The following is a 26,459-nucleotide window of genomic DNA, read 5'->3' as shown; positions in this document are numbered from 1 at the left end:
AGGCCGCTTCAGCCAAAGCAAAGGTGTCCAGCTTATAGTGTCTGCTGAAAGGAGATGGATAGGACCATGTAGCTGCTCGGCAAACCTCCTCAAAAGAAGGTTGCGTCACCCATGCCTCTGTCATGGTCACACTCCTTATAGAATGGGCTGTTATCCATCTAGGCCATGGAAGGGCCTGTAGTTCATAAATCTTGATGATGCACGCCTTAATCCAGTGCCCCACGGTCGATGGAGTGACCTTATTGCCTAGGGTAGAAGACTGGAAGGCCACAAGGAGCGACTTTGTCTTCCTAAAGGGGGAAGTCCTCAATATAAATGCGGAGGTGTGCCACTTCTTCTCCAGGGCATGCACTGGATTGGGGCAGACGTTGGACAAGATAAGCTCCTGAGCCCTGTAGAACCATGAGTTCACCTTGGGGACGAAGGAAGAGTCCAGCCGCAGTACCACCCTGTTAGAATGGAAGACACAGAGGTCCTTCCTGACAGAGAGCGCCATGAATTCAGAAATCCATCTAGCTGATGTAATGGCTATTAGGAAGGCCACTTTGAAGGTCAGAAGCGTATTTTGGCTGATCTCAGATTTAAATGGGGCCTTGGTCAGCGAATGCAGTACCTTGGTCAGGTCCCAGGTAGGGTACCTATGTACCACTGGAGACTGTAGGTTCGTTGCGCCCCTAATGAACCTGTGCACAGTCGGGTGTTATGCCAGGGAATCCAGCTTCCCACAAGAAAGGACCAAGGACAGGGCAGCCACCTGACGGCAGATAGTGTTGGGCGATGGCCCTTTGTCAAGCCCCTCCTGGAGAAACTCCAGTATCTGGGGCATGGATACTGATGTCGGGTTCAAACCTGACCTGGAGCACCAGGAGCAGAATGCTCTCCAGGTTACATCATATATACGATTGGTGGAAGGTCTCCTGGAGGCCTGTATTGTCTTGATCACTTTGGAGGAATGGATCTCTGCTCAAATGCCAGGCAGTCAGTTGTGGCCACTGTTGGTCTGGATGGACCAAGGCCCCCTGGCTGAGGGAGACTGTCTGGTAGTATTCTCCAAAGTCTAGTCACCGACAGGTTGACCAGGTTGGTGAACCGTGATCTCCTGTGCCAGTGGGGAACAAGGAGCAGGACCTCCGCCTTCTCTCCAATACCTTCCGAATCACCTTTGGGATGAGGGGGAAAGGAGGAAAGACGTAGAGAAGCCCCTGGAGCCAAGGACTGCGAAAAGCGTCGATTCTTTCCGCCCCTAGTACCGCAAACCTGGAAAAGAATCTTGGTAGTTGCGTGTTGTCCTGAGTAGCGAAGAGGTCCATTGCCGTCTGTCCAAAGCACTCCGCCAGCTCCTGAAACAAAGTTGGATGCAGGCGCCACTCCAAGTGGTCGATCGTGGCCCTGCTTAGCCAGTCTGCCTGCACACTGGAAACTCCTGAAATGTACTCCACCTTGACAAACAGATGATGCCTCTCTGCCCAGAGGCACAGTTGTACTGCCTCCTGCATAAGGGACCTGGAATGGGTACCCCACTGGCGGTTGAAGTGAGCCTTAGTGTCCACATTGTCTGTCAGGATCAAAACATGCTTGTCTTGACACCAAGTCCTGGAACTGTCTGAGGGCCAGATGGACTGCCCTGAGTACCAGCCAATTTATATTGTGGCTCAGGTCTGTCTGAGATCGCTGTCCCTGAATCATCCTAGTTTGTAGATGGGCCCCCAGCCAAATAGACTAGCATCTGTAGTCTCCATCAGGTGACATAGTTCTTTGAATAAGCTTCCCATTGAAATTGACTGGGAAGCTCACCACCTGAATGAATGGATCACTTCTGGCGGAACCTTGACCTTGCCTGGGGAATTGCTCCTGCCTTTCCATTGATAAGGCAGGAGGAACCACTGAAGGGACCTGACATGCAGGCGTGCCCAAGACATGATGGAAATACATGAAACCATCTTGCCCAGGAGCTGTGAGAGAAGGGCCAGGGGTACGGTACTGTTGTGTCTTGCCCACCCTCAGAGCAGCCGGGGCCTTCTTATCTGCTCCCGAACACGGAGGAATGTATGCCTCCCGGCCCCAGTCCTGGCTCCATGCCCAGACAAACTGCAGAAGAAGGAGCACCTCCCGGCCCCAGCCCTGACTCCATGCCCAGGCAAATGGAGCAGCTAGACCCCTGCCCCTCCTCCACAGCATGTGAGCCTGAGGAGGGTTTATTACCAACAGCTGATTGGAGTGACCCTCGCATCAGAAGATTGGATAGGCGGAGGCAACAGAAGGAAGGGAGGGGCAGGCCTTAATGAGTGCTGAGTCATGGAGCCACACCCCATGGCCTATATAAAGGATCTGCTTTCTGGCAGTCTCTGAGTCAGGCAAAGTCGAACTTATCTTGCTGAAGTCACTTATTGGTCTCCTGCCTGCTCTGAGGACTTTGCTAGGACTTTGGGCAGAGCTGCAGAGGCAAGCCTGATTCGGATTTCCCTGACCCGGCCGTCAGCGGAGGAGTGGGACACGACAGGTACGTTCCCTTGTGACCTGGTTTACTAATTCCTTTAGAGTCGTCTGATGCTCCTGGGAGAGGTATACCCTGAACGCCAAGATGTCAATTACTGCACCTAAATGGAGTATTAGATTTGTTGGTGACAAATTGCTCTTAGGGACATTTATGGAGAACCCGTGGTCCTGGAGCACCTGGATGGTGATCCTAAGGTCATCTCTCACCTGGGGGGCCAGAGGAGGATTCTTATCAGGATATCGTTCAGGTAACACTGGACATGCATGGGGAGAGCCCTGAGATGCGCCGCTAATGCGGCCAATACCTGGGTGCCAACAATAGGCTGAAGGGCAAGGCCTTATACTGGAAATGCTGGCTGGCATAGTAAAAGTGGAGATATTGTCTATGCACCAGTAAAATTGGGACATGTAGATAGGCTTCTGTTAAATCAGTGGAGGTGAAGAAGTCACCCTCTCCGAAGCCATCCAAAATGGAATCGACTATAAGGTGATTCAGTTGCTTCAGGTCCAGAATTGCCATCCACCCCCACAAGGCCTCTGGAATCACAAAGTGTTGTGCCTCGCCCTCCCTCCTCTCCTCAGCCGGGCCCCTCCTGTTGCCTCCCGGGCCTGTTATCAGATTCAGAGTCTGATAATGAAGAGGATTGGCCTGGCATGCCTCCAGCCCCCAGCCTTGGCCCCATGCCCGGACAGAATGTCAGGAATGAACAAACAAACCTGACTCCTACAGCGTGTGAGCAGGGAGCCAGCCACGTGCTAGAATTATCGGCAGCAGATCCAGAGGAAGGGAATTCACAGTGGATGGATCCCCGCTTCCAGAGATCTGAGAGGCGACGTCAGCAGAAGGAAGGGAGGGGCAGGCCTGGATAAGTGCTGAGTCATGGAGCCACACCCCACAGCCTATATAAAGGATCAGCTTGAGTCAACAAAGTCTCCTTTCGTTTGCTGAAGTCACACCTTGGATTCCTGCCTGCCCTGAGAAATCTGAAAGGAATTTGACAAAGCTGCAGAGGCTTCATGGCCACGCTTGATACGGACTTCCTAGACCCGGTCGTCGGAGGGGGAGGGGGACACGACACAAAGATGGAATAGAATCCCATCCCCTGTTGGTTCTCTGGAACCGGCTGGATCGCCTAAAAATCCAATAGATGCTGGATAACAGTTTCCATGAGGATCCTCTTCAATTTGTCCCTTGAAAAGGGACAGCGAATGAAAAACCTCAGGGGTGTGGAGAGGAACTCCAGGGACAGGCCCAACCAGACTGTCTCCAGGACCCAGGAATCCATCATAATGCCCTCCCAACTGCTGTTAAAATTAGCCAGACGTCCCCCAATGGGAGGGTTGGTGATGCAGTTACTTTTAGGCATCTTTATGAATGACTTCCTTCATCACGAAAGGGCTGTTTGGCCTAAAATTATCTGTTTCTACCTTCCTGGTCTTATTGTAGCTCTTATCTGGGGATGTAGGGCCTCTGGGCATGTGAAATCCCCGTCCCTGCATCCATTGCCCAAAATGACAGGGAGCGAAAGTATGGCGAAGAGCAGAATTCACCTCACCTGGAGCATGAGGGCATGATCTTTCTTTTGTGTCTCCACTCTATCAAGATGTTTTCTAGAGAGTCGCCAAAGATCTTATCCCCTTTGAAAGGGGCCGTAGCAAGTCTCCAGGACCAGGGCTCCCACTGGTGGCTGGCTAGGGCTATTTCACACCAATGTGAAGAAAAAACTATGCCCCTTTCGCATGTCCACCTGCCATTGACAAAGCCAGAGGAGACGACGCGATGCTACGGAGGAACCCATGGGCTGGGATGCGAACTTGAATAGCCGCTCCAGTTGAGGAGTGCACTAAGGGCTTCGAGAAGCTGCCGGAATCTGCTTCATTCCCTTGGGAGATTCTCTTTGTGACTGTTATGAGTTGCCGCCTCCGCCATTATGAGTATACTGTGACAGGCAGACATGCTCGCTGAGGAGCTGTGCTACCGGCACGTTCTTGGACGGCTCAGGATGCTCGGGATACAGGCAGGGACTCCAATCACTCCTGCTCTCCAAGAGAGGAAAGCGCCAGCCTTTGCCTGATCGCTGTAGAGCCTGACAGCCTGTTTTGCGCCTTTTTTGCCATTTGAAGGCCGCTGCATTTCTGGCGGCACAGGCTGAGCCCAAGCTGTTCTGGGGTGAAAGGTGAATAATCGTCTCTTTGAGTACCTCAGCGGTTAGCAGTGTGGAGCTAGCCTCATTCATGCTAACTGCTTGCACAATACCTGTTGTGCCTGCTGCTCCAGCAGCCGTCAGCAGGCCCGAGCTGAAGCTCTTCACACTGGCAACGTCCTGTGGCTCTACTGGTAGACCGGGAGCCGCCCAGTTTTAATAAAGGTGTCTCTGCTTCTCGGTGTGGATTCAGATATGTAATTCAAAAATTCAATAGACTAAGGCTTTGACACATCAGTCCTGGCTGTTAGACTCAGTCAAAAGCTGGGGACCATTGGTAAAGGAGTCGTGTCCTCACAGGTTTGACAGACTCAGTCCAATCAGCTAACAGACAAGGTGAACCCATTCCTGAATTCTATCTCCACCACAATGGAGAACTGCAAAGACTATAAAACAGCAGCCGGATTGGCCGCATACAACATCAAAGTTCACTATATACCTAGAGATAGACATATTCTCCCATAGATTTCCCAAGAGATAATCTGTTAATGGTGGTGCAGTGATCCAGTTTCAAAGGGAAAAAGGTGATTTAAAATACTGTGGATGTAGTTAAGGACATCTCCTTAGAATACCTTTTCCCAGGATCCACTGTGTGAAGACAAAAAAATATGCAGCTTCTTAAGGAGTTGCCAACAGGTGCAATGTGATCATCCACACGTGTTCTTGATGAGGTTTTCACCTTCAAATCTAAATTGCTACACAACTCTAGAACCTGTAACAAATTTAATGTCCATTCAGATCTCCTTATTTCTAATAAAGAGTGTGTTTTACAGCAATTGTAACTAAAGTTACTATACAGAACTTCATTAATTAAAACCAGCATTTTGAATTGAATTAGAAAAGAACTGAAAAACTTTTTGATGATATTGTGATAGGCCAAATTGTTTGGAAGATTATTCATGAATAAGGAATTTGTATTTAAGTTGTACAGAAGATTAGAAAGAGTATAGTTCAATACAAACTTGATCAGTGGGTAATAACTGGTAATAAAATTAGTTTTCTTTTAAGAGAAATAAAAAATTTTGAATATTGAACAAGCATGGATACTTAGATTTCAAGCCTCAAGACTTAAGTGTAGTTTATGAATAGAATTGTAGGTTTGTATTTAAGATGAAAATGATGACATTTTAAGCATTTTTTAAATATTAAAAAGATAAAAAGCATAACAACATAATTACATAGTAATTAAAATTACTGCTATTCCTTTTTAATTGGAGCTTATGTTTAACATTTCAAATAAAGTTGATATCACTAGATTTAACTTCTGCATACATTCTTTCTGGCTTATTTGTTTATACTTTGATTAAAAAAATTATATGTAATTTAGTGGTCTCTGCTTTATTATGAAGCTGTTGCAGTATTGGGTAGAGTTGAAAATTATATTGATGAAATCCCTTGAATTGTGGTATTCTTTGAAATAGCTCAGAAATTAATTAACGAGGTAATTTTCTGTGAGTTAGTTCATATTTAGCAATGGTAATCTGCAGCAATATACATCTTATACTATATCTTTTGAAAATCATGAATTTAATCCTTGCGTCATTATGTAATAATAAGTTTGTAATATCTAAGTTACTTTAAAAATGCTAATTTGTTTCAGGGTTTTACTTTCAACAATCTGATAGAAAATACATATCCTACCGTGTTTCCCTGAAAATAAGACATGTCCGGATAATAAGCCCAATTGGGCTTTCGAGCGCATGTACTATAATAAGCCCCCCCCTGAAAATAAGCCCTCCTCAATACTTAGATGCATGCGCAGCTGCTGTGCAAACAGCATGAGGTGAGGAGGCAATGCAGGGGGTGTGAACGGTGGGGGAACATACCCCACACGCACCTGCTATCCACCCGGAACTGCCACGCGGAGGCCGCTCCTGCAAACCTTAGTTTGTGTGCACCTTCTCTTAGTGGGGCCGCAAACAAACTCTTGCCAGCCCTAGCCTGGTCAACCTGGGGGGAGGGGTAGTGGCGCCGGAGCTCCGAGCAGTGGCTAGTGGCAGGCTGTCTGTGCAGCCATGAAGCAGGATTGGCATGGCTGGTTCTTGCCTGCAGGATTGCATTCAGTGAGCCGGACGCACCGCTGCCACTCGGGAGAAGAAAGAGAGGAGGCGCTGGAAGAGAGCCCATTTCTGACGTTCTCCTCCTCCTGGGCGGCAGCAGCATGTTCAGCTCCCCAAATCAGGCTTGCTGATCTCGGCCCGCGAGGGGGAGTAGCAGATGGGAAGGGGTGGGGAGGCGGAGAAGCAAAAGTTCTGCCACTCGCCCAAACCCCAGATTTCCTGTTTACCCTGCAGGCAATGGTTGTAAGTCACTTCAAATGGTCACTAGGACAGCTGTAACTCAAGGACTACCTGTATAGCATATACGCTTATCTTCCTTTATGTATGCATACCTTTGGGAATTTTCTGTGTGTCTTCACGTGTATTAAAAAATGTATATAGGAATATTGTGTGAAGCTGTGTAAATTGTATTGTATAGGGTGTACAAAGGATTCAAAATATTTAAGATCACCCTAGAAACTAAAAAGTCCCCTTTTTTGTACAGATAGGTAATTATATTTGCAGGGATGGGGGAGGAGTCAGGAGGTTAGCTGCCTGAGTGTGTTTGCAGTAGCTCCTCTCTGTTTTATTTTATTTACTTGTGGTATTAGAGTTCATGTCTGATGGTGTGGGTGAATAGGATTTCTTTTAAAAATGAACCTTGGAAATATTTTTTACTTTGAGAGAGAATAGCTTAGTATCTATGTTATAAAGGGAGAGATTTAGACCTGTTCCTTATTAATATTTAAAAATATTTTAACTTTTCAATTTATTGATTTCTAGTTGTGCTGTTTGAGCTTTCAGTTCTGCAAGAATTTCTGTTTAAGTCTGTTCTGTTATTTCTCTGTTACATTGCAGAAAATGAATATCAGCCTTTGCTTTGCTTTCCCCATTCTTCACACATCTCTCTTTTTTTTTGGCCAAGTATCTTCTCACAACATCTGTCTTGGGAAAAACTTTACAATAGTCCATTGCTGTTAAAGCTGCTTTCTACAATGCTTGCCCACACATTTATTTGTGGTTTTAGAAAGTTGGGTAAATAGCTTTCCCAGACTTTTTATCTCAAAAGATATTTTTAATTAGAACCACCAAGAGCTTAGGTCAAGCCTTTGCTTTATGCTTTATATTATCTGGATTTGCCCTCCCTCCCTTCCCTCCAAACTTAACTTACATCCTCATGTGGAAATGCCTGAGGAAGATTTTTATTTCTCAAAGATTGTCCTTCTAAATTTAAGGACAAGCAGTGTATCTCGCTGTCCTAAAAGGAAACATTCCCCAAATTTAGACTTTTTCTATTTGATAAAACAGGATATTGCTTTTATAAAAATAATATGCTTTGTTTTTTAGGAACACCATTTGCAAAGAGCAATCTCAGCACAGCAAGTCTTCAGAGAAAAGAAAGAGAATATGGTTATTCCAGTTCCTGAAGCAGAAAGCAATGTCAACTATTACAGTCGTCTGTACAAAGGAGAATTTAAACAGCCAAAGCAGTTCATTCATATTCAACGTAAGTGCAGCATTAACTACTGTTTGTTTGTTTGTTTTTTAATTGCCTGTCAAAACCACAGAATGGGAAGGAAGGTATTTTGAGAGAAATTTGAGCGTTTGTCTTGAAGAGAAGGAAGTTATTATTAAATTCATGTTGCAAAGGAACAATCTGTTTTGTTATTTTTGTGGACTAAAGTACTTACACTCAAATTTCTAAATTTTATGTTCTGATATTCAGAAAATTGGTTTGTCTTACTGATACTGGCTTAATCCCAAAAGATATGTAAGATAACCTGCTTAAGGTCTTTCTGCACGTTTCCTGTTTGTTATGAGGCAAGTAGGAATTGTTTAAGAAAATTCACTTGTCTTCTAGTCTGTTGTCCTTTCAATACATCTGAAGATCTTTAGGGTCTTTTATATCTTTAAAATTAGTTTTAATGTTGACATTTCTGCTCTGCTATCATTTTTTTATTATCCTGTCCTATTATATTTTGTGTTATTATTTTAAAAGAATTCAAAATAATCAAGGTTCATGAACAGGAAATATATGTATGATGTGTGTGTTTTTACCCATATTAATGATGGGTAAAAACAGTGTATTTCTTGTCTGCTTATCTTTTATCACTTCTGTCATTATTGACCATCCATTTAGGAAAGACGGGAAGCCCAAAACTAAATTTTAATTCTTAAATGGGGGAAACAAATACTGAGATTTAGATTGACTGCTTTAAGAAGGTAATTTGCATTCTTCCGTATTTGGAACTGTGCTCGTGTTTAGAAAATTTGATAAGAATAGATTTTATAACAATGTAAGTGTGGTGATTAAAATGTAACTTACATGTTCATAGGATTCCTCTCATTTACAGATACCTATATGAATAGTTTTCATCAAAGCTTTACAATGTGTTTCAAAGAAAATTCATAAATCGTCATATTTTTTATAACCGACTAGCTAAATATTTTGCTGATTATGGAAGACAATTGAGGTGTTTCTATGAGTTTATTTTTTACATGAAAACTTCTTTTAGCATTTTTATTCCAAAATCATCCATTACAATCTTAATTTAGAGTGGAAGCGGATAGAAGGCAAGTCTGTTTTTCAGACAGAAATTACTTCAAGTAACACCAGCTAGTGCTTGAAATGCACATCTTTCTGGATATTTATATGTGTCTTAACAATGTTTGTCTAATGGCTAGCTTTATGGTTTTTTTTTATAACTTTGAGATTAGTTTGACTAGTAGTTTATTGAAAAACATTGAATTTATAAAAACAAGTGGAAGGATTATAAATGATGTGAAGGGCTAGCGTAATAAAAACCTGTCTGAAAAAAACTATGGCTTCTTATCATAAATGAAATAAGATATAGCATGTTTTTGTAAAATTGAAACATCTTTGTTGTGTCATTCACATAGCTGACTGCAAAGCTAGGGTCATGTGACCACCGGGAAACCCATTTTTGTAACTCTTAAGAAGAAATATAAAGATGTATGGGCGAAAAAATAGAAATTTGGGGAAGCAAATAAGAATTTCTGGGTTTTTTTCCTTGATGCCTTTTTGACTACATCTTTTACACTACTTCCATTGTAAAAGTTAGATCATGAAATTCTTATTGGAAAAGAACATGAAATAAGTTGTAATATTCTATTTGTAAATAAGAAAAAATGTTGTGAAAGTGTTCATAGAGAATTAATGATTTAGCACTCTGTCCAGTAAGAATAATTTTAATATTTTAAGCCTTAGAATAGGCTTACTTTTAAAACAAAACAAAATCTGTAAACTCAGGATTTCAGCACTGGATAGGGTGACTAACATCCAGGCATTGAAAGGATATCATCTCCTGCTCTTAAGTTTAAATCATAGCCTATCACACAATAAACTTGCCAGGTTTCTCTGCTGTCAGAAGCTTGCTACACCACATCTCAGATATATCCTTCTCTAGTGTTGCCCAGCCCATGGCACACACTTCACAAGAAATATTTGCTTTCAGATATCACAAACTTTAGAAAAGAGGCCGAAATGTATCTGCGTCCCAAAGCCTTTGTTCATTTAATGAAATTTATTATAATTTTTGTTTTTTGTTTTAGTTACATTGATTTCATTGCTGTTTGATATTCAAAACTTTTATAAAAAAGGAAGGCAGATATAACTTAATTTATTTAACCATGATATGGGTGGCATTTAATTTAATAGATAGGATATAAAGTCAATAATAAATACAAAATTTTAAAACCAGCCTTTTCTAAATGCCAGTAAAGAAATGATAAATAAAGTGATCATTATATAAGGGTCACATGGTTGGGTTAAAATTATGATATGATTTTCTTTATTCTCTGTTGTAATTTATTCTGTTGTTTTGAAAATGTATTTAAAACAGTCTATTGATTTAGGGTATTAAGATCCAATATCTCACAACTTGGTTTGTTGTAAATGTTTTGCAAACTGTACCTTTTTTCATTGTATTAATCCTAATGATTCTTTCTTTAGTGAAGGTATTATTTTGCCATAGTTGCTTAATTCCTATTTTTTCTGCAATTCGGGTGCTCTGTGGCTCTGACACATGTAATCTTTCTTAACTCCTTCTCAGTAGTGGAGGGATTGGCTGGACCTGTAATAAAAGTCTGTCTTTTGTCTCCAATACTTGAACTAGATAGCCATTTGCCCCTCCCCCTGCCACATATAGTTCATTAGCATACTTATATCCATTTAAGCATGCCATTTTAAATTAAACTATTTTTTTCTCTGTGTTTCAGCCTTTAATCTGGACAATGAACAACCTGATTATGATATGGACTCGGAAGACGAAACATTATTAAATAGGCTTAATCGGAAGATGGAAATCAAACCACTGCAATTTGAAATTATGATAGACAGGCTTGAAAAAGCGAGTTCTAATCAGGTATCATGAATTCAACACCCCCTCTCAACTCTTCATTATGGCAGTTGCAGATAAAACTGGATTTTTATTAGTTTTGCTAAATGTGGATGCCTTTATTTACAATGCATAAGTAATTTCTTCTTACTTACTCCAGAAATGCTAAATATACATCCTTATACTATATAAAGAAATTAAGAAGAAATATTATGATATGTTAATTATTCAAGGGGTACTTGTATACATCTGTTTGCCTGGGGAGTTTTCCTTTCTTTGCTGCTCTCCCCTTTTTCTAGTTTGTGTACATTTCTACCATAATATTTAGAGGCCTTGACTTGTGTATGGCAATTGCTTCACTTTGAGAGCTATTTCTTATACCACATAGTAGCTGTTTCAGACAAGAAGACAAGATGATTTTAGGCAGGTAGTGATTTAGGCTACTATGGCTGTGCTCCTGTTACTCCTGTGATGAATGCAATGAGAAAGCGATGATTTCCATAAATGTTATATTTGATGTTTTGGAGAAACATTATTTTACCTGTTATTTCCTTCTTTGATTAATACATGTACATTTCTCCAGTATGAATCATACACTTAATCTCAAACTTCTATATCCAAATTGTCTTGAATTATTTGAATTAGTCCAGAATTCAGTGTCTGTTAATTATTTTAAATAAGTTGATGTAGAAAAAGACCCACATACCTTTTATGAAGCTAAATATTTTATTAGCTGTTATTCTACTTTAAAACAGGAAACTTTTAGACACATAAATCCGCGGCTTCTTGATATTGCCAAGTGGTAAGATTTCAAAATAAAAAAAAGCTGGATCCTTATGTTGTAGTAAGTGTATAAAATGAGACCAGGTAGCATGAAAGGGAAAGGAGAGTTCTGAATTGATTGGGTTATTGGTATTCATATTGCCATTAATTTTTACAATTTAGATACCGGTCTCCACTCTTTGGAAGTTATTTACTTTAATCCAGTAGAACGTTTACATAATTTTTTTAAAAAAATCAAAATATCTGGAATACATATTTGCTTTTAAAAGTACATATCAGAAAGAGAAAGGAATTGAGTTAGATTTTATGTAATATTTTAATACAGTAAAATGTACATAGCTGTTATAAATTGGGAAGTCTGATCTTTCAACTGTGAATTAATTGTCCATTAATTGATCATTTACATTTGAAAGAATAATTGTAGTTACAGTGGTCAATAGGTCTCAAATGCATACCAGTACAAAAAAAGAACTATAATTTTTTCAGGGGTGGGTCTTGAACTGTTTAATAGACTTTGTGGTTTAAGATACCTAAAATCAATGAATCTGCCATTTGGAAATTAAGAACCAATTCACACCATTTATTTTTGCATGTAAGAATGTCATCTTTCAGAATTCATGACCACCCCGAACATCTGGGTATTTAATTAAAAGTAACAGAAATAAGCAGATCAAATTATTTTACTTTATCTAAGAAATATTCTTCTTGAAATAGATTGCCAGGTCATCTTTAAAAACTATTGAGGGAGGATGAATGTGAGTAATAATTCATATCAGCTCCAAAATCTGACTTTGGGAATAGATAAGATAGTCTTATTAGAAAGAAAGACTAAAAGTTGGTAGGTAATTGGTTTGAAAGGTTTTCTGGATAAATTTCAATCTAAAGTTAATTAATTGAAGTTCCATTTAAATCAGTGATATAAATAGGTTGCAACTAACTGAAATCTCATGTATTGTAATAGTAATTAGAAAGGACTAATTTTAGGTTGAGCAGGGTACATTGGGGGTTTCTTCCATTTTTACCATAGCGGAAAAGCTTCCTAGAGACCATTTCTCCTGCAGACTTACTTTTATTTCCACAATGGTGTAATACTTCATTCTTTCAGTGTCCCCACCCCACCCCCCGTATCTCAGTTTGAACACAATCTATTCATGAACATCTTGATTGTCTTTATAATCATCTTACATATGAATAAAAAAGTTTAACAGTCTAAATACTGTAAAAATGGAGTAACACACCTACATAAAATGAAGCATTGACATTTCCAGTTTGTTTTTCTTTCTTCAACAAAAAGAGAAAATGATTTAGCTAAAAAATAGATTTTAAAATAGTCTGAACACTACAGTATTCTGTGTTTACAGCAAAATAATATTCACTGAAGTGTTTGTGTGTATAGGCCAGATCTCATACTAACTAGAAGACTGGGAGCATATCTGCTATAAATTCTAAGGCATTCATACATGCACTATTTTCATGATATAATATTCAAAAGTACTTGTTAAGCTCCTAGAAGAATAAAATAAAAAAATATGCAGTAATTCTTGAAAAACTTCCTTTGACATAGGGAAAATTAAATACCTTAATTTAAATACTTGAAAAGCTGTTGAATAAAATTACAGTTATTTGGTGCACATTTAAAATTGTAGACAAGTTAGTTTTAGTTCTTGATAATTTATACGCTTGTTGATAAGGGTAATTATATTATATTCATTCCAATGATTACAGTAGTATTTGCTACTAGAAGTATGACCAATTTCTTTGTGTGTTTTTATTTGCCATGCAAGCGCTGTGGAGGATGTATCCAGGGGTTGTACGATATGCTATATACATAAACACAGTTAATATAATGCATTTCTCTGGATGTGTCCAGAGAATATAATAGAAAAAAATAGTTGTGGATACATGAAGAAATTTTGGAGAAATTTATGTTAACTGTGTTTATATACGTATAGTATTGATTCTACATTTCTTCATACAAAATTCACATCTTGAATTATTGTGAAGAATAGCTACTAGAATCTCTAATGTGGTTGTTATAGAAATACGTTTTTTGTATCTTTTTCAGCTTGTAACACTTCAGGAAGCTAAGTTGCTGCTAAATGAGGATGATTATCTTATTAAGGCTGTCTATGACTACTGGGTAAGGAAACGTAAGAACTGCCGAGGGCCATCCCTCATCCCCCAAATCAAACAAGAGAAAAGAGATGGTTCTACCAACAATGATCCCTATGTGGCTTTTCGGAGGAGAACTGAGAAAATGCAGACCAGAAAGGTAATTTTCTCATTTCAGTAGTTTTCCAGTGTGTGGCTATTGAAGAATGGACCCAAATGTCTACATAACAATGTGAAAAACTGACTATAAACTGCAGCAAGCATTTGGTTGCAATTTATTGCTGCTAAATGTGGTGTAACCAATTACTGAATTTAGCAGGCAATCACCCCCCCCCCCAAAAAAGTTGCATGTTGTTATAGTTGCTTTGTGTGTGCTTTTTAAATGCTGCTTACACACTAAGTTACTATCCATTTTGAGAGCTTATCTCCTATTAAAAGCTGTGCAACCTGTATAAAAGTAAATAACACAATATTCTCTAGAAAACCATTTACTGCTGTCAGTTTGTGGGTTTTTGTAGGAAGCTGCTATGAGAATTCAGTGTCCCTTTATCTAATTCTGGGACATTTACGTTCATATTTTCCTGATGGATCAGACTGCACATAAAACATTTGTTTTATGGATAGCAGGGAATTTTATATCCAAACCATAGTTTAAGGTGCAATACTATTTTACCTTTTCTTTGAAAGGCAAATTAATTCATTATGGCACGTGTTAAATTACTTCATGCATATACGTTCAACAAGTACACATCTGAATTTTAAGAACATACATAGAGAATGTCAGTAGGATGTTTAGCATATGCTTTTATTGAATGGAATTTGTGAGAAGGTGAAGCAAGAGGGCTTTATTGAGATAGCCGTGGATGTTGGCCTACCTAGGCCAACTTCTTTAATTGCCTTTAAATGTAAGATTGTGGAACTCATGGGATACTGCATTATAGTACTGAAATAGATGTTTTAATTTTAAAGTAGAATTTTAAAAATTAATTTCCTTTTTCAAATGGCAAGTGTAGTATATACTTGGCACAGAAATCCATAGAGCTTGTGAAAAAAGACACACTGATACAAACAGACATAATTCTTTATTTAGTATTTCAATTCACCAGACAGATACTTTTTTACGTATTTGTTCATTAAAGATTGGATTTGAAAGTGTGTTCCACAAAGAGAATATTTCTCTCCTAGGCAGGAGAATTCTCCTGAATTCTGGTGATTCTTACCTCCCTTCCCAGACTGGCATATCCCATTCTGCATGATTTTCTAGCCCTAAAACAGACTGTGGTTGTCCCAAGAAGCTGCAATAAAGAATAACAGTTCTGCTTCTAATGTTCTGGCTTAACCCCTCCAAATATTCAATATTATTAAAAGCCATATAAAGTCAAGTTTAAACTCAGACTGACTACATCTTCCAGATATGTTTTTCATTCATATACTTCCTTTCTAACAGAATCGGAAAAATGATGAAGCCTCTTATGAGAAGATGCTGAAACTAAGACGAGAGTTCAGTAGAGCCATAACAATTTTAGAGATGATTAAAAGACGAGAGAAAACAAAACGAGAGTTACTACATTTGACATTAGAAGTTGTGGAGAAAAGGTAAAACTTTTTTTGAGTTAATCATTCTTATCAAGGAAAGTCATCTTGCACTCCAAATAGTACAGATAGTCCTCAACTGAAGACCAATTGCTCAGTTGTTCAAAATTATGAAGGATCTTCTGAGAGCTACTTACGATCTGTTCTCGAGTTTTGGTGGCCACCCATACACCTAAATCACATTTTGAGGTCTTAGCCACTGGCTTGACTTATGGACAGTTGCAGAATTCTGCAATGTTTTTTGTCAGATTCAGGTCTTTACTTCAGGTTTCTGGCAAAAAAAATCCCCACCCATTGGGGAAAATGGATTCATGTAATGTCTGCTGCATTCACTTAACAAAGATAATAAAAAAATCATTATAACTTCAAATCCAGTTATGTGATACCTGAACTTACAACCATAATTCTGGGCTCAACCAGTGGTGGGATTCAAGTGATTTAACAATCGGTTCTCTGCCCTAATGATTTCTTCCAACAACCAGTTCACCAACTGCTCAGAAAGTTAACAACCGGTTCTCCCGAAGTGGTGTGAACTGGCTGAATCCCACCACTGGGCTCAACTATGGTCATAAATTGAGGACTACCTGTAGTATATTTAACCTGTAATATGCAGTTGCCTTAATTAACAAATATAATAGCAGCTTGTGTAGAGCATTATTCCATCTTTCATCTGTTGTAAAATGACCTTAAACAAAGTAATATTTTTCATCTGCTCTTCTGCATTTTAAAAGATGATCAGAACATCTTGTAGGATTGCTGTAAAATAAAAATATTTTTAAAGATTCATTTATTATGCTATATTCATGGTCTATAAGCTCTCTCACTCTTTTAAAAGATATCATTTGGGTGATTATGGAGGAGAAATACTTAATGAAGTTAAGCTTAATTCAACTGAGAAAGAGATCAACACCACTCCTGCAGCACTTCATAATGGAAATCACCACAAAGTTCAGGAATGTAAAGTTAAGGTAGGTAACTGACTTTAGTTGTTACATTTATTGCTTAATTAGAGGGCTTGTTTTAGCTAGATAATGTGGGAAGTATTAGAGGCTTTTCAAACATACAACAACGGTTCTTCTCTCCTATCCTCTTCTGTTTATTTTCATTAATGGCATCAAAGCAAAATAAAAATACATTTAAATTGAGCATGCTGTACATTAGACAGTAGATAAATATAATCAGTTATATATACTGGTAGCTATTTGAAAATCAACTTAAGTTGATCTGGGAAGCTGGCAGTTTTTGAATTTAGAGGGTTAACAACTTCATGTGGATTAGATTCAGTATTGTTAATCCTAGTGCAAAGTTTCTACTGTTTGTGCCAATCTCACTGATATCCTTGTAAAAAACATCAGTATATTTTAAGCTTGCATATATAATCCATTATACAGAATTTTCACAATTTTATGCTAGATAGTTTTTCTTAATCGCATCTATTTATTCCTCAAAACTTGTACAGTTGTTAGTAAAAGAGTGGGAGAGCTTTCTGTAAGATTCTGGGATGGTAATAGAGTAAAGCCATAAAAAAGATAATTTCCAGATGGTGATGCATTTTGTGCTGGGTTAGGATATATATATATTAAGCTTCAATGAAGATTTCATATTTTTGTTAACAGTCCAGTATCTTGATGCTGCAAAAATATACTTTTGGGTGCTTGCCCACACAAACACAACTCTGAAAGAATAATATTGTCTCTTATATTTTTCACACAAGTATTTTGATTTAGCATTGCTTCTACATCTCTAGGCAATGCATCATTAGGATTCTTTAAAAATAATTACAATATTATGTTTGTGATGATTTTATGATCACAAAAGAATTTTCAATACATGTTAATTATTTGGTGTTTTTTTAAAAAACAAAATCTAACAGTCATATCCATGTAATAATGAAATTGTATATCTTTAATTCATAGATTAGGCTTCCATTATTTGTAGGAAATAACATGCTTTTTTAAAACATGCTTTAAAAAAAAATCCAAATATTTTTTAAAAGATTAGATTTGTTTAAATGTTTGTATTAACTTTGATGACCTCTAGTGGTTATTAGATTGTAGGCACTTATCACTCTTTATTTGGGCTATTCTTATTTTCCATGCTAAGCTCATGTAAAAATCTTAAAAATATAATGTTGCTGTAGCTATTTTTAAACTGAATTTGAAGACAGGAGAAAGATCTTTTTGAAAATCTTATGTTTTACACTGGGGAGAAACAACACATACTAGACACAAATTCTTTAGAAACACTAAATGTTTAAAATGTTAGTTAAAATGATACAAGTGAGTTTAAAATGATAAAAGATAAATACAATAACTATGTCTCAATCTTTGAATAATATATGGTCTACGTACTACTTGTTCAGAGTTTTGTAAATATAATTGGGGGCGCAAATGGAGAAAAAATTATTTACTATTTCATGAAAATCAGGTAATGATTAACAATGTGGGGGGTTTTGTCCAAAATTTACTGTATACAAACAGCATGCTCACCATTCATCTCTAAAAGAGGAAGTGTCTGATGTTGTCCGTCAAAAGAAGAAGTATCCAAAGAAGCCTAAACTTGAGAGTGTAATAAGTCCTCAGCAGTCTACTACTGAGCCCTTGCCTGTGATCAGTAAAAGTGATATCAAACAATATGACTTCCACAGTTCAGATGAAGATGAATTCCCCCAGGTAATACATGTCAGCCACATTATAAAGCAGATCTTTTTTATATGTAAGTGGACGAATCCTGATTTATATTTGGGGGAAGCAATATAAATTTGAATTTTTTAAATATAAAATTTTAAAAAAGGATTTGTGATTAAAGCTATATTTGGATAAAACATCATACAGTATATTAACAGTAATTTGGAATCCAAAGAACAGGTTAGGTTTGTGAAAATGACTAAAACATAGCTGAGTTTTTGAAAATTCACTGGGCTCTTTGGGCATTTGATGTCTCCAAATGTAATTCAAACTATTATCAAGAAGCCTCTTCAGAAGCCATTTGTTGAAATTTATTTTCACTTTTAAATGTGTATTTCCTGGTTTTAAATATGTTGAGTTGCTTAGCTGAGGAAGGAAATATTTGCCAGGAATAATAAATTAATCGTGTTTTTAAATTAGTTTTATTTGGCTTCTAGGTATCCTCACCAATATCTGAGCCAGAAGAAGAAAATGATCCTGATGGAGCCTGTGCATTCAGAAGAAGAGCAGGATGCCAATATTATGCTGTAAGATTTTTTACTTTAAAAAAAATTCCTTTCCAACAAAATATTAATTTTTGGTCAGAAGAGAAAACACATTTTGAATCTTTTCTTTTAAAATTTCCTTCTTTCTTTACTTCCTTTTTACTGCAGGTATTTTTAGAAAGGTTTTTATTTATGAATGAAATTGCTTCAGATCATGTTAGCTATATTAGTGAAGGCTATTAAATTTAACAAGTTGTGAACCTGAAGATGTTGTTGAAATATTTCAAGATACAGTATACAAGAGGACAAAATTGCTGGTTGCTTTTAATTATTGATATGGCCTTAACTGAATTACAGGACTGTAATTGAATTATATCTTGGCCTGTACAGTATCAGTGGCTATTTCTGCTTTTTTTCCCTCTCAGCATCTGATAAATGATGCTCTGAAGTCTTAATTCAGTTTCAATATGTGTTTACTTGTTCAGTCTGCTTCTAGACTTAAATGTCACTTTAGGCATTTAGAATGCAGACACAAATATAACTTCAGTTGTTTCAACTATTTTTCAGTTAATTTCCAGAAGTATATCTCCTGCCGTTAACAACTGTGCGCTTCTGGCTCTCATAATTAGAATTGAGGAAGCAGTATTCCATTCTGAATTGAATCCATGATCTACTTATCTATAAAAATAGTGAATGCTTGTCTGAGGAGCAAGCAAAGTATCTGACTAGGAAGCCCCTGGTATTCCTGTCCATTTTAAGAAAGGAAGGGAGGTGAAAGATAAAATTTGAAGTGCTTAAATTCCAAAGATGACTTAAATGTTAGTAATACACTATACTTATTTGTTAGCATATAGCAATGATTTCCATTTCATAATGGATCCCAACTATCAAAAAAAGTACATTGGATGGGACCTAGGAAAATGACCTTCGCTATGGTGGCTCCCTTCCTTTGGAATGTAATTTCCCAAGAGATAAGTTTGCCCTCCCACCGTGTTGCTTTTCTGCAAGGCCTTGAAGACATGGTTTTGTCAGCAGCCTGGGGGCACCATTGGAAACTAAATCAAGTGGAATGTTTGATTCTGCTGTCTTCCCATGGGATGGGAAGGGTTTTAACTGAATTTTTAACTGGATTTATGATGCTGTATGCCATTCAGAATCACCTTAAATATTGCCCTATAGTGGGACCTCGGAAGTGTGCCTTTTTTATAGTAGCCCCTACTCTATAGAAACCCCCCTCCCCATTTTTAGCAGGCCTCCACTCTCATAGTCTGGAACATTGTAAAGAACCAACTCATTCTCCAAGTGCTAGAAGAGGTGAGCTTGGAGAACAGCTGAGGTGCCAGGTTTTTGCTTTTCTGCTTTTATTATTTTTTGGGTTTTATTGTTGTGGATCTCCCAGAACTGTATTTCTTAAGATGGGTAGCCACATAATTCTTTTAAATGAAATCAGTCATCAATCAATTTTTATTTCATTCTTCTCTAGACTCATTTGGACCAAACTAATTATTCTCATGAAAATTCAGAACTGGCAGAATTGGATAAGCTAAGATATAGACATTGTCTCACAACACTTACCGTTCCAAGAAGATGTATAGGATTTGCAAGAAGACGAGTTGGGAGAGGTGGAAGGTAAAATAAGATATTTTCCTCCAGTTGAATATTTAATTCAAATATTTTGTATTTAAAATTGTTAGTAACATTTATTTTTTATTTCTTTTAAAATCAGAGTATTAATGGACCGGATAGCCACAGAAAATGATTTTGTCCTGAAGCAGATTGATCCAGATATGCTAAATAGTTGTTCAAGCTCTTCCCAAAATATAGACATTTCTTCTAATTTTTCACGGACCAATGCTTCCAATAAACATTGTGGAAATAAACTTTCCCTTTCTGAAATACTAAGCAATATCAGGTCTTGTCGACTGCAGTGTTTCCAACCAAGGCTACTGAACGTACAGGACAGTGATAGTGAAGAATGTACCTCAAGGAAACCAGGGCAGGCTGTGAATAATAAAAGAGTTTCTGCACCTTCTGTAGCTTTATTGAACACCAGCAAGAATGGGATTTCAGGTAGGCAAAGATTTACAATATTAACCTTTAAATAAATTTGTTTTTAATTTTTTATATGAATCCTGATTAAAAAATCTGTCACTAGCTTGTATGTCTGTTAAAGCTGTAATAATGGGGTTCAGAAAAAAAATACTATCGCTCTGCAGAGTTGTACTCTTACTCATATAAAATAGCTTTAATTTTAAAATATAGTATTAGGTATAATTCTAGTAACGTTTTCATGGGAGTCAGTTTTATTCCACTGCTATGCTTATATACTGCTCAATCCAATATTACAAGAAATTTCTGCATTCCCATCTTTCAGTTTTCTGTTATTTGAAACTGAATTAGCAATACAATCACTTTTAATCTAGTCCTTAACATAGTTTTTAAAATATTTTTTTATTAATTTTTTACACTGCCCAACACCCAGCAGTTCTGGTGATACTCATCTGTTCTAATACCATTCTATAATTAACAGCTAAAACTGAAGATAATAAATGAATTTACATATGGTGAATTGGACTATTAGAGAAAATTCAATCATTAAGATTTTTCCCTCAGAAAAAAAAATGGACAGCGTGAAAAAACAAATATTTACAGTAATTTTCAACAATTGTGCACAGTTATCTAGTAGCCTGTATTGCGATATCATTCATATCTCAAGTCTTAAGACATCACCTCTGTTTTTAAAAAGATAAGGGTTTCCCCTGCCAGATATGTCCAACTTCAGGGTGCAGTGCCCATCTCTGATTCACAGCCAAAGAGCCAGCATTGTCCAAAGATGCTTCTGGACAGTGTGACTATAAACCAAGTCACTTCCCAATGAAGTATACCTATTTACCTATTTGCATTTGCATGCTTTTGAACTGCTAGGTGGGCAGCAGCTGCGGCAAGTAACGGGAGTTCAGTCCATCACACTGTGCTTAGGTCTTAAACTGTTCATCTTCTGATCGACAAGCCTGTTGTCCTAACTATTCAGCCACCACTCTGTTTGTTTTATTAATCTTCTTTCATATAATATAACAGTATGTCAGGTAAACAGAAAGTTAGTTAAACACATTACATTTGATATATTTAAGAAATGTATGCAATAAACCAAGACAATGAATCAAGTATGAATGGCGCTGAATGAAATACAGACCTGAGTGTGTTCAGTATGAAATAAGTGATTTAGTCAGATAAAGAGAATGAAAATTGAACTGCAAGACCAATAATGTTGCAACTAGATGGAGTTGATGAGCTTCTCAAAAAGAGAAGAGCTGTATCTGAAACAGCTATGGAGGTGGTAGAAGCAAAGATGGCTTGCATAGAGGAGTATGAAGTATAATGAATGGTGTTCATGAAAATTCAGTTTGACTATTTTTCTTTTTCTTATATTGTGCCTCAGCTTACCATTCCTTGCACTTTTTTCTGCATTTCACATAATGTTCTTATCCTGGAAGGAAATAATATGATAGATGGGCAGATAGTTAGTTGACAGATAAAGAGTACAGTACTTTGATTTCAAACTTCATTGAAACTTATTTACAGCTTTATCAATACTAGTTACATCCTAATAAATCTCTCAGTTGATAGAATTCTGCCTTCTACCTTTGTTTCCCTCATAATAGATTTGGAAATCCATCAGGGAGAAGGAAAGGAAGAAAATCTGATATCATAAAATATTTTTGTTTTGTTTACATTTTTTTGACAGCTTTATGCTTTATGTAGTAAAAAATTAGCTCATGGTAGCTTAAACCATTATTATATGATTACTGACACAAAATTAAACCCTACTCTATTAATGAAGCTTATTCCTAGATATGTGTATGACATTGTTAACCGCCCAGTGAGTGCTGTAAAACATCATGGGGCTGTATATAAGTCTAAGTGCTATTGCTATTGTAACCTGAAAATATCAAACCCTTACAGGACAATCTGCTCAAACGTTCCACTGAGTGAAATGAGACTTATGATGGACGGTAGTTGATTTTCCCAATTATGGAGCAGTGAGTATTAGGTTGGTGTATAGGATTACAAAATCAGACTGCAGTCACCTGTTAGGAATTACTTTTGACTAAGCTTACACATTGAATCTAAGATTTCTGTAGTCATTGTTCACAAACTTTAAAATTCTATTCAGAAAGAATTATAAAATGTTTGGTAGCATTAATTGCCCTCTCCTGCAGTGTTCAAGGCTGTTGAGTTCCTGCATTTTTTGATGGAGGGAACAACTTCCGTAAGCTTGAGAGCCTCAGTAAACCCTCTACAGCATTTTGAGAACTGTACTCCAAGAGTAGATAGGGCCAGTACTTGTTGCTTAGTGAGTCTTCAGGTTGCTTAAAGAATGTGCAAGTTAAAGAACTCACTTTATCCCTTAAACAAATAAAATAAACAAACAAAAAAACACTATCAAAACCCCAAAAGTGTAAAAACTCAGGTCCTCCCTGAGGATGGCTGGAAAGCTGGAAAAGGAATGTTTGCTACTCTGACTTAAGTTTTTATATAGCTTCTTCATACAAATTCAGCCAAGGTGATTTAATGCTGAAATTAAAACTAAAGAATAAAGAATAATCTTTTGGCAATACCGTTAAGAACAGAGCTTGGGTTACCAAGCTGGACTTATCTTCTGCCTTTTTAAATAAGCTTAGAGGAGGGTTTTCCCAGAAACGGGCTTTGTAGCATATAGTGCTCTGTTTTATCATTCATAAATGTGAACTTGGTCATAATTCAGTACTATTCTAAGAATAGGTATTTTAGCAATTTGCTTCTTGACTGCTCATCATGTGTTTTGTGAGAATGGTAAACAGAAATGGCTTGGTTGTTTTTTAAAAAATATATCTCCATTAGCAAGTCGGATTGCTATATAAAGGCATATCCTTTGGTATCATTCAAATGTTGTAGGCCAGTGTTGGTGAACATTTTTGGCACTGAGTGCCGAAATGGGAGAGCGTGTGTGTGCAGGGGAGCGCCAGAAACCAGAAGAGAAATGGGTGACGGTTGGTGTGCCTGGAGAGATGGTTCTGCGGACCACTTTCGGCATGCATGCCATAGGTTCGCCATCATGGTTGTAGGCCCTTAATCCCATAAATTTGTTAAAATCTCTCCTTGGAACAGGCTGCAAATTTATATCAACTATCAAATTGAAGGATTGATGTTCTTATGTCTGTTGCAACTGACAGCACAACTGTTATTACCAAAAATATACATATAATTTTGTGTTGTATTTTCAAGAGTCAATTTTATGAGCAATCAAAATTATGTCATATACATAAATAAGGAGGATTAAGTTGGGTTTAAGTCATCCATATTAATTATAACTTAAATCTCATTCATTTCAATAGATCTACTTATGGTTGACATGATCTACCCCTAGCCATTAACAGATACATTGTCATAGCCAATTAACTAGCTGTTAGTAGACCTGTTGTGATAAGCTCCACCTACAAATCATTAAAAAAGGAAGCAACCAAAAGTCAAGAAAAGGGGTAAACACAATCTTCCTCATCATGCACCTATTAACTAACATCCAAGTAAGTGTCATGCAAACAAGAACAGTCAAAGAAGAAAAACAATCCAGCCAAAATGTAATTAAAGAAGGAAGAATTGCTCAGTCAAGGCTGGTATAATAAGCTATCATATAATGAGTAAACTTGTGCATTAATTTTACTAAAACTGGTAGTGAAAATGAAAATGTGAACGCAATCCATAGACTTCATAAAAATAAATCATGGGCTAAGGATATTTACGCTTTTTGCAATTTATATTTGATGCCAAAAACACATCTTTTGCTCCATATTGAAAAGGGGCTGCTAGTAACCAAACAATACATTAAGTAGGTTTTACAAACTAGTTACTAGATACAGTTGTGATAATTACTAATATAATATAATTGCAGGGACAGACTGAGGAATTTGGAAGTTATCTGCACGATAAAATCTCTCAGATCTGGGATGGGCTGGACACAGATTGGGTAGATCCAGACGGGATGACACGGGCACGTCTTGAGAACATTGTTTGGGCTGAGTTTTACCCTGTGACTCCCGATGACATGGACAGGATACTGGGGAGGTTGAATGCCATCACATGTTTATTGGACCCGTGTCCCTCCTGGTTGGTACTGGCCATCCAGGAGGTTACACGAGGCTGGCTCCAGGGAATTACCAGCGCTTCTCTGAGGGAGGGAGTCTTCCCAGCTGCCTTGAAAGAGGCGGTGGTGAGGCCCCTTCTTAAGAAGCCTTCCCTGGACCCAGCTATTTTGGCTAATTATTGTCCGGTCTCCAATCTTCGCTTTTTGGCGAAGGTTGTGGAGAGTGTGGTGGCTTGGCAACTCCCCCAGTACCTGGAGGAAACTGTTTATCTAGACCCGTGCCAGTCTGGCTTCAGGCCTGGGTACAGCACAGAGATGGCTTTGGTCGCGTTGGTTGATGATCTCTGGAGGGCACGGGACAGAGATTGTTCCTCTGTTCTTGTCCTGTTAGATCTGTCAGCGGTGTTCGATACCATCGACCATGGTATCTTGCTGCGGCGGTTGGAGGGCTTGGGAGTGGGAGGCACCGTTTTACGGTGGTTCTCCTCCTACCTCTCCGACCGCTCGCAGACGGTGTTGACAGGGGGGCAGAGATCGACTCCTAGGCAACTCACTTGTGGGGTGCCGCAGGGGTCGATTCTCTCACCCCTCCTGTTCAACATTTATATGAAGCCGCTGGGAGAGATCATCCGTGGTTTCGGGGTGAGCTGTCAGCTGTATGCTGACGATACTCAACTGTACATCTCCACCCCGAACCACCCCATCGAAGCCGTCGATGTGATGGCTCGGTGTCTTGAGGCCGTTCGGGTCTGGATGGGGACGAACAGGCTTCGACTCAACCCATCCAAGACGGAGTGGCTGTGGATGCCAGCGTCCCGGCACAGTCAGCTTACCCCATTGCTGACTGTGGGGGGCGAATTGTTAGCCCCCAGGGAATCGGTGCGCAATTTAGGCATTCTCCTGGATGCATGACTGTCTTTAGAAGACCATTTGACAGCCGTCGCCAAGGGAGCTTTTCATCAGGTTCGCCTGATTCGCCAATTGCGCCCTTTCCTGGACCGGGACTCGTTATGCACGGTCAGTCATGCCCTGGTCACTTCCCGTCTGGATTACTGCAATGCTCTTTACATGGGGCTCCCCTTGAGGAGCACCTGGAGGCTCCAACTGGCACAGAATACGGCCGCGCGGGGGATTGAGGGAGCCCCCCGTAGCTCCCATGTAACACCTCTCTTGCGCAGGCTGCATTGGTTGCCGGTGGTCTTCCGGGTGCGCTTCAAGGTGTTGGTTATCACCTTTAAAGCGCTCCATGGCATTGGACCGGGATATTTACGGGACTGCCTGCTGCCGACAGTTACCTCCCATTGTCCAGTACGTCCAGTGCACGCTCACAGGGAGGGCCTTCTTAGGGTGCCGTCGGCTAGTCAACGGGGAAGAGCGTTCTCTGTGGGGGCTCCAGTTCTATGGAATGAGCTGCCAGTGGGACTCCGTCTCCTCCCTGATCTCCGGACCTTTAAACACGAGCTCAAGACTTTCTTTTTTCACCAAGCGGGGCTGGCCTGATTGATTTTAGTATGGGGGGTTTTAATAGGGTTTTAATAGGGTTTTAGTTTTTGATAAAATTTTAGCTAATATTTTAAGTAT

At 38.6% G+C, this 26,459-nt stretch overlaps 1 protein-coding gene across 1 annotated transcript in view; it reads left to right on the top strand.

The window, feature by feature from the left end:
• EPC2 (enhancer of polycomb homolog 2) overlaps positions 1-26,459 on the top strand; it is a 70,298-nt gene that overhangs the window by 30,196 nt on the left and 13,643 nt on the right. The window contains exons 2-10 of the mRNA XM_058193145.1: positions 8,087-8,246; positions 10,979-11,124; positions 13,946-14,152; positions 15,440-15,588; positions 16,421-16,553; positions 18,066-18,257; positions 18,710-18,799; positions 20,241-20,386; positions 20,484-20,827. Coding sequence (XP_058049128.1) covers positions 8,087-8,246; positions 10,979-11,124; positions 13,946-14,152; positions 15,440-15,588; positions 16,421-16,553; positions 18,066-18,257; positions 18,710-18,799; positions 20,241-20,386; positions 20,484-20,827 — 1,567 coding nt within the window. The remainder of the gene's footprint in view (positions 1-8,086; positions 8,247-10,978; positions 11,125-13,945; positions 14,153-15,439; positions 15,589-16,420; positions 16,554-18,065; positions 18,258-18,709; positions 18,800-20,240; positions 20,387-20,483; positions 20,828-26,459) is intronic.

The sequence above is a fragment of the Ahaetulla prasina genome, chromosome 1 (assembly GCF_028640845.1).
Source record: "Ahaetulla prasina isolate Xishuangbanna chromosome 1, ASM2864084v1, whole genome shotgun sequence".
Taxonomy (NCBI): Eukaryota; Metazoa; Chordata; class Lepidosauria; order Squamata; family Colubridae; genus Ahaetulla; species Ahaetulla prasina.
This window is presented reverse-complemented; position numbering and strand designations above follow the sequence as displayed.